The sequence below is a fragment of the Cyprinodon variegatus genome, unplaced genomic scaffold (assembly GCF_000732505.1).
Source record: "Cyprinodon variegatus isolate N-32 unplaced genomic scaffold, C_variegatus-1.0 Scaffold64, whole genome shotgun sequence".
NCBI classification, from domain to species: domain Eukaryota; kingdom Metazoa; phylum Chordata; class Actinopteri; order Cyprinodontiformes; family Cyprinodontidae; genus Cyprinodon; species Cyprinodon variegatus.
This window is the reverse complement of record NW_015150517.1, coordinates 447,121-455,055: the sequence shown is the minus strand read 5'-3', so window position 1 is coordinate 455,055 and position 7,935 is coordinate 447,121. Positions and strand designations below refer to the sequence as shown.

Sequence of the window (7,935 nt, the reverse complement as noted above, 5' to 3'; positions counted from 1 at the left end):
TAAAGTCAGAATTCTGAGATTAAGGTCAGAAATTTGAGATTAAAGTCAGAATTCTGATATTAAAGTCAACATTTTTTTTTCAGTGGCCCTACTGCTCTTCCGTCTGTACATGTTGCAAATGAAAAGATAAAATAAATTCCACAAAAGCAAGATAAATCATTTAGTAACAATGAAAATCTTTTACATGAAACTACATTAAATGTAATTCTGATCTATGAATATATTTGCTTACAATCTAAAGGCAGACATAAGTTCAAGCCCAATACTAGAAATGTTTTATTTTATTTTTAATTCAACAATTGCACAGTTTACATGAATACATGAACATTCGTCTCCATTGTGAAAATATTACACTGTGCAGTATCCAACATTGCTGGTGTTTTAACATAAAACAAAAAAACAAAAATGAAAATTTTCATCATCACATTTTGCCAGGGAAAGTACAAATTTACAAAAAAGACATCAAATTGTTTACACACATTTACAGTTTTTGTCGCCTTTTGATTAGGAGAATACTTAATTGTGTTGACATATTGCTTGACCTCATTGTTAAAAGCAATAAAAGATATTTTGGAATGTCTAAACGTACATTTATGAATGTAGAATTTTGCCAAGAGAATAATCAGATTAATAATGAAAGTTCCATTTGGTCATAAAGTCCAAATAGGACATCCTTCCAAAATAACTTAAAATCTTTCTCAATTTTTTTCTGCAATAAACTTACAAATGTCAGACCAGAGATTTTGGACAAAAGTGCAATGCCAAAACAAATAGGTTACTGTTTCAACACTCATAGAACAAAAAGTGCACAATACATCAATGTCTTTTTTTTTATTTTAAAACACCTTGATATTTCCTCTAACCTTTACTGGAAGCCAGTGCAGAGGCGCTGTAACCAGTGGCATGCGAGTATTTACTTGTAAAGGCTTAAACCCAATCTGTGACATTCTGCACCATGTAAACACCTCAAACTCAATGTTGCACAAACCAGATAAAAAGCTTATAATGTCATTTTAGTCTTGCTACAATGATATACAAATATGAATCACCTGCAAAGATGTAGCAGGGAACTTCCATGTAAGGTTCAATTGTTCATTAGTTACTCAGCAGCATAATTTGCAGTAAATTTTACCAGACAAGTAAAAAAAACGTATAAGGAATTCCAAAACAAAAACTAAAACGATGCACTGCATAAAAATATATTTGCATAGAAATCCTAAACCTAAAACTTGCACGTAATTTATGATGAAAATGCAAAGAATAAAAGCTAAAATAAAGGCATTAAAGCAAATTAAAAATGCAATGGAAGAAAAAAATCAACATAGAATTTGATAAATGAATTAAATAAAACTACATAGTAATATCTTCAAATAATTTAATCGAAAAAGATTCTAATCTGAGTTTGAAAGAATCAGCATATTCCGCTGACCTCATTTCTTCTTGATCCGCCATAAACCAGTGATGTTTCACAGTGTCCTTTAACACTAGTGTACCTGTAACTGTAAAGGCATGTTAATAAACCACGTAAAACAACGCCGTACTGCTTTCTGTATGTTAAGAGTAAAAGAAAAATATATACCAGACATGTGATCACATAATCTCTAATAGTCCTTTCCCAGCAGCAGGAATATTCATCCCTAACAGCTGGTCCAGCAACCTGCTGCTTTGCTTGTTGCCGCCTGCATTTGACCAACAGCTTGAAGTCCACAGAGCTTAATGATATGGTAGTTGTCCTATATAAAGCCACGCCCTGGTCTGCAGAGCACAGGAGTTCAGATAGGTTTGTTAAGGACAATGCAAGTTTAACACATCAGACAAGCAATGATGAACTCCCTTCAGCTTCTTTATCATCTTGTTTTGGAACATAAAGCAGCATCAAAAGGCTCATTTTCCAAACCCCATCATGTTGTGGTTAAAATGTAAACAACTAACACAAACTTTATTTTCTTTGTAATGAAATAAATAACAGTGTGTGTTGAACAAAAAAAACACTAGAAGACAGACCACGTTTGAGAGCTTGAACAAGGAAAATAACTTCCTGAGAAAAAGCAGAGATGTTTTTCTTCACCTATTTAACGTGACGGCTGAGCCTGCTTGTTTGAACAGAGCAGCTTCTTGACTTTATGTTAGAAACATAGTAGACAGCGCTCTCGGCTCTCAGGGGTTACCATATGTATTAGTTTTTCACGTATTTCAGTGCAGAAAAAGTCTTTTATTTGCACATTTTTGCGGATCCAAATGGAAACAACACTTCACTTCAATTTTTTTGTGTGAAATTAAACCAGGTGAAACTAAAACGTCTCCTCTAAAAAGCGCACATTGACAGATAGAAAATATTTTTATCTTAAATGTAAAATGCATACTTATTTTTTGTACGATCTTGGTATAATTACTGCTCTAGGTGGGTGCTCTTTTAGCTAATCGTTAACTCCAGTTAGTGATTAATTGATTAATGAATAAGTAGATTTTTATTTCAACAATCGAGTATCATAATCTGATTAAAGGGCAGATTATACTTCTGCAACCGCGCATCAATGTTGCTTGGGTCTGGTGGCGAACCAGTTTTGCTGGTAGCTTCTGCACCATCGGTCTGGAATTTCTAGGGACGCACAGCAGTTTCCTGCCAAAGCGCAAAGGGGAGCCGATTCGAGAACTCGCGAAACTTTGGCGGATGGTCACAAGAACTTTGGCGGCACCGACTGGAGTGTTTATTTTCCTAAACAACAATGCCGCGTCTGCAAGATATCACAGAGATGGATCTAGAGTTGCTAGACATCGAAGAGAAACAGGTTCTGTTAAGGGAGTTGGCAAAAAGAGAAAGGAGGACGCCTAGGTTGTCCATTGTAGTTGTTCCTGGGTTTTTAAAAATGGCGCCCCGGCACCGAATCGAGAAGGACGACCACACAGACAGTCGGAAAGGCGTACCAAGGACCAATCACAGCTGCTTTTTGTCTGCTACTTCTGTTTGAGGTCTGCGCGGGTTTGCAACCGTCCGACGCGTAGTCAGGATTTCTTTGAGGTGCGAGACGACGGTTGCAGAAGCTCTGCGTGGGGGGGCGTGGTCGCACACAGCGACAGATCTGACGGTTGCAGAGGCTATGCGTCAGAAGCATGAATTGACCTTAATTGTTTTAGCCCTAGCTGCATACTCTGTTGCTACTGAAAACTGGAGCTCTTCCAGCTCGCAGGCAGAGAGCTAGAAGTCTGTAATGTACGATCAGAGGACAGATGGAGCAGGGCGCCTTGCAGCTCTGATGACGTGGTCAAGGTGGCAAAATCCAATTTATCAGCCTCTAATAATTTGGGGAATACTTATTAAAACGTTTAAGCAGGCTCCTAAGGTGAGTTGAGACCAGCCGCTCCCCGTCCTTCTAATGTCTGGTCAGAAGCTACATTCATTTTCCACATTTATTGTTTTTCCTAAAGGATTTTGCTGACCCCCAGAAATTATCCTGCAATCCCATTTGGGCTCAGGACGCAAAGGTTGAGAACTGCTGGTCTAATGAATAATCCGATTTTCATTATCCTTTCCTTTTGCTCGACCGTAAGGAGAGTGCTGATAAAAAGATTTTAAAAAATTTCAGAAGATTAAAGCAAACCATTAAAACAGAAAATGTTTCAGTTTGCTGTCTAGGAATTACACTATCATGTGTCTACAAAATCATGCTTGCTCTTAGTGGTTAATTGAAATAAATCAGATGAATAATAAATACGTTTGACACCTGATCTTGAACATGCCTTAAAAATTATTTTGGAATTTTTTTTTTTATCTAGAAAGCTTTCTGCAGTTTCAAATTTTGGTGAAATTTCATTTAACTCATTATTTACTGAACAAACACAAACAGAACAATATTAGTGATTCTTTCTGTGATCCTAAGGAGTGTGAAGAAGTTTGAAATTGAAAGATTTTTCCAAACTGTTTAGGAAAAGCAAACGGACTCTGGAAACGTTTTTTTCCTCCATCCATTCTTGTAACTTTTGCACGTTTTTCTGTTCACTCATGACCTTTTTATAAGATACCTGCTGTACGTTATAAATGGAAAAAGGACCCAGGTTGAGTTTAACTGAAGCAGCATAAAATCCTGACATGATACAGGCTCAATGAAGACTACGGAAGAGGATTAGGGCCAGTGGGGGAAAAAAAAAAATAGTTTAGTGTGGGAAAAAAGTCAGAATTCTGATTTTAATCTCAGAATTCAGACTTTTTTCCCATGTTAAACTGAAATAAAATTAAAAAATCAGTTAACTTTTTTTTTTTTTTCAGTGGCCCTAATCCTCTTCCGTAGAAAACATAGCATCAAATCCATTTTTTTATAAGTCGTGTCTTTTCATTAATAAAAAACAAGATTCAGTCCAGTTCTTAGAATCCGGGGCTGAACGATATGACTTAAAAATCTAATTTATTTAATTTACCCCAATGTTTTTTTTTCCTCTTTTACGTTTCTTAAAGGATTACAAATGACATGCATTACTTTCAGAAAGTGGTTGTTGCTTTTTTCACAACAAACTGCATGTTAACAGCTAATGGTATTACACCGTGAGCAAGTTTATCAGTAATGGAAACAAAAAGAGATAAATTGATGTAAATTTTCTAAAATTAAATAATCAGAAATAAAAAATTTGATAGATTCCAAAACCTTATAAGAAACATTTTAATTTCTTTTCAATCTCTCATCGCTGTTTGTTCAGTTCCTGCGTTCAGTGTCTTCTCATTCCCCTATTGACGGTTGTTCCTCATACATTCTGAGATTACCATTATTTTCATAATTTAGTCTAAATTTGAAAGATTAATGAAAGTCTCTGAACTGCGCCCCCTACAGGTAGGGCTGCGCCAACAGGACATGTCCCTGCTGTGCCAGCTGTGGTCGCTCCACGAGTCCATCCAGGAGTACAAGGGCAGCTGCCACGACCTGAGCGCCGCCTCCAGCCTCAGCATGATGGAGAACGGCTACTTCGACGAGGATGATGAATACTACGCAGAGCCGGGCTCCACTCCCACCGGGGAGCATCCGGACGGGGAGGTCGGGGACGGCAGCTCAGCGATGGCCGCGGCCAAGAACGGGAACCTCAGCAGCGGCAAAGAGGACAGCTGGGACTCCTTTCGCGTTGCCATCTGAGGCCTGCATTCATTTTTTTTTTTGCAGACGGATCCATGTTTTGAGCCAAGCTGTGAGAAGGGAGTGGCTGGTTGGTGTTTCACATTAAAGCAACAGAAGAAGAAAGATCTCATCCTAACTCCTCAGGTGAAACAAACATCTGTCTTTGCTGGAAGATGATTTTTTTTCTTTTTTTTTTTATTAGTTTCATCAGGATTTAGAGATGAGAAAACCTAGACTTAATATTATGTGCTGCTCTTTACTCAGCCAGTCACTCTTCTTTTTTTCTTTTTTCTTTTGCATAATCAACATATATGGACAAAGTTTTATTATTTATTACATAATATAAATAACAAAGTATTCTTTTCCTTTTTAATCTCATTGAACATTTTGTACAAAAGGTACAAACAGAAAGGTTGGAAATACCTGAACTTTGGACGTTAAACCGGTAGGTTGAGATGTTTTTAAGATATTTGGGTCTCGCTGCAGGAAGAGGAGCTAGTTGGACTGACAAAAACTGTAACATTTATCCCCATAAATCTAAAGAAAAACGGGTTAAGTGTTGCTAGTTAACAGCAGAGCAGAACTGGTTTACTACACAGGGAGTAAACCTTCATCGTTTAGGAGGAGCATATCTGCCCTGCAAGTCCTACCTGTCTCACTGGAAACATGGAACACCTGAAAGGAGGGGAAATCATCTGAGTGGCTGGTTTATGATCAGAGTTAGAAACAGTTTAGTTATAAACAGCCTTTATTGAGCAGAATCAGGAATCATAAAGAAAGTTTTCTGTTCTTAAACTTGTTTTTTTATTGTTTTATTCATATACAAGCTGCACGTATATCTGAAATGGGACATTTATAGGGAAAACAGGAGCAGAATTTGCAGGAATAAACTTCCCATTGTGGCCTTTATGCTCTGCTGCAAGCATATTCAAACAGCTGCAGCTTAAACCCCAACTTGTTTGGGTTCTGCCACAGATAATCTAAGCAGAATCCTCTCTGCTGATGCAGCTCTGCAGCATTTCTGCATTCTTTAAGGGGTCCGGTTTAGATTTAACAACCTCTGCTTCCTTCACACACTGTAGCAGATGGGACGTACTGTTGATTTATAAGAAGTTCTGCACACAGAGCAGAAAACCAGCCTTATTTCTGATGTAAATGTAATCTTTTGCTTTTAGTCTTTCATTTCCAATGATTTTTTTGTCAGTTTCTGCAGCAAAGCGTCCATCAGAACCTGTAGCGCGTGGCGCCATACCTCTGTAGCAGCTCTTTTTCCAGGTCAGGCGGCTGATTTCTCAACTCGCCATCATGTCTGTCACAAACCAAAGGCGCTCATAAACTCAGCATTGTTTTTGGTTAAAGGTGCTGATAGGAAATATATGAATGATTTGTATCCAAGGAATGTTTTTAAGAAAAACCAAGGCTTCAAATAGGCCGGTTTTCTCCATTATGTCTGCAGATGCACAACGTTTTCAACCAAAATTCAATTAGGATTTATTTATCTCATATTTGTTTTTGTTTTTTTAGTGCAGTTGTTGCACATTTCATCTCTTAAGTCATTTTATACTCTGACAGTTTTCATACCAGAAAACCTCTTTTACCTTATGCATCCGATTTTGAGTAATTGTTTATCGACTCATTACTAAAAATTGGGTTTCATGGGCTCCAATAAAGTAGCAGCAATAGCTTGCTCTGTTATTTTTTGTGTGACCCAGCTCATATATGGGTAAGAACCTTCATCACTGAACATATTTAATCTTCACACCAATATTCAGATTTATATCCTGCATTAGATTGAAGCTCCTCTATGATAGTTGATCTCATTCAATAAGGATACATGGGGAGAAGCAGATATCAGTGTGCTGATTGGTTCAGCTTTGTTGCAATCCTACATTAGCTGCCCACTATTAAACTTATCATAAATTGATAAAAGTATCAGTATTTAATGACAATTATGGATTTTGTTTTTACATTTAATTTCCATCTTTAAGAACCACTTCTTCTCGCATTTCTATTTAATTCCAAACAGAGTAATTCAAGAACATGATCAACTATTAAGCATTTTCATGGCTGAAGCAAAAAAAAAAAAAAAAAGGTGGAACTTGATCTTTGACCATCAAATATCTGATGTCACTCTTATTTCACTGCTGGGTTTTTTCCTCTGGAAAAACAAACAAAACGGAAAGCAGATCAGAAAACAGCCTCCATTGTTATTCACACCCCTAGTGAAATAATAATAAATAAATAAAAATTTATGAATAGGAAAAACCATTTATACAATTGTTGAAACATCCAGAAAGTTCATTCAAATGGAAATATTCTATGTTTTGTTTAACATTAATTAATAAAATTGAGGTTTTGTGTAGCTACACACTTAAACAGGAAAATTACCTTATTTTTTTAAATGATTCCTGGTTTATTTCGTTTATTTTTATGGATAAAATCGATAAACCCGGAGCTTATAAAAGCTATTGTTATAATGATGGGATTACTTTTAGTGCATTCTACCCCCCTTTAACTTTTGCCTTATCAGTGGTGAACAGATTACAGAATATCTAAAGGCTTTTTCTACAAATCTGATCTGCAAACATCTAGATGGAAACACAGCAAACATGCTTGTATTGTTCTCATTGGATAAACCAAATGTTTTGGTTCATATTTTGTTTTATTTGAAAGAAAGAAACAGGTTTCTGTTTCAGATTCATGAGGATTTATTGTGGGTTTTTTTCTGCTGGATGTCTACACAGTTAGTGCCTTTGTAAAGCTGTAGCTTCCTGTTTTAAGACAAAAAGAAAGTCGATTCCTAACTGTTAAACGTTTGGATTGTATGATGGAGCAT

At 36.6% G+C, this 7,935-nt stretch overlaps 1 protein-coding gene across 1 annotated transcript in view; it reads left to right on the top strand.

Annotated features, from left to right (window-relative positions):
• Nucleotides 1-6,571, top strand: part of fam89a (family with sequence similarity 89 member A) — an 8,300-nt gene extending 1,729 nt beyond the window's left edge. Inside the window, exon 2 of the mRNA XM_015371714.1 lies at nucleotides 4,821-6,571. Within this exon, the coding sequence (XP_015227200.1) occupies nucleotides 4,821-5,117 (297 nt within the window). The 3' untranslated portion in view covers nucleotides 5,118-6,571. The remainder of the gene's footprint in view (nucleotides 1-4,820) is intronic.
• The last annotated feature ends 1,364 nt before the right edge of the window (nucleotides 6,572-7,935 follow it).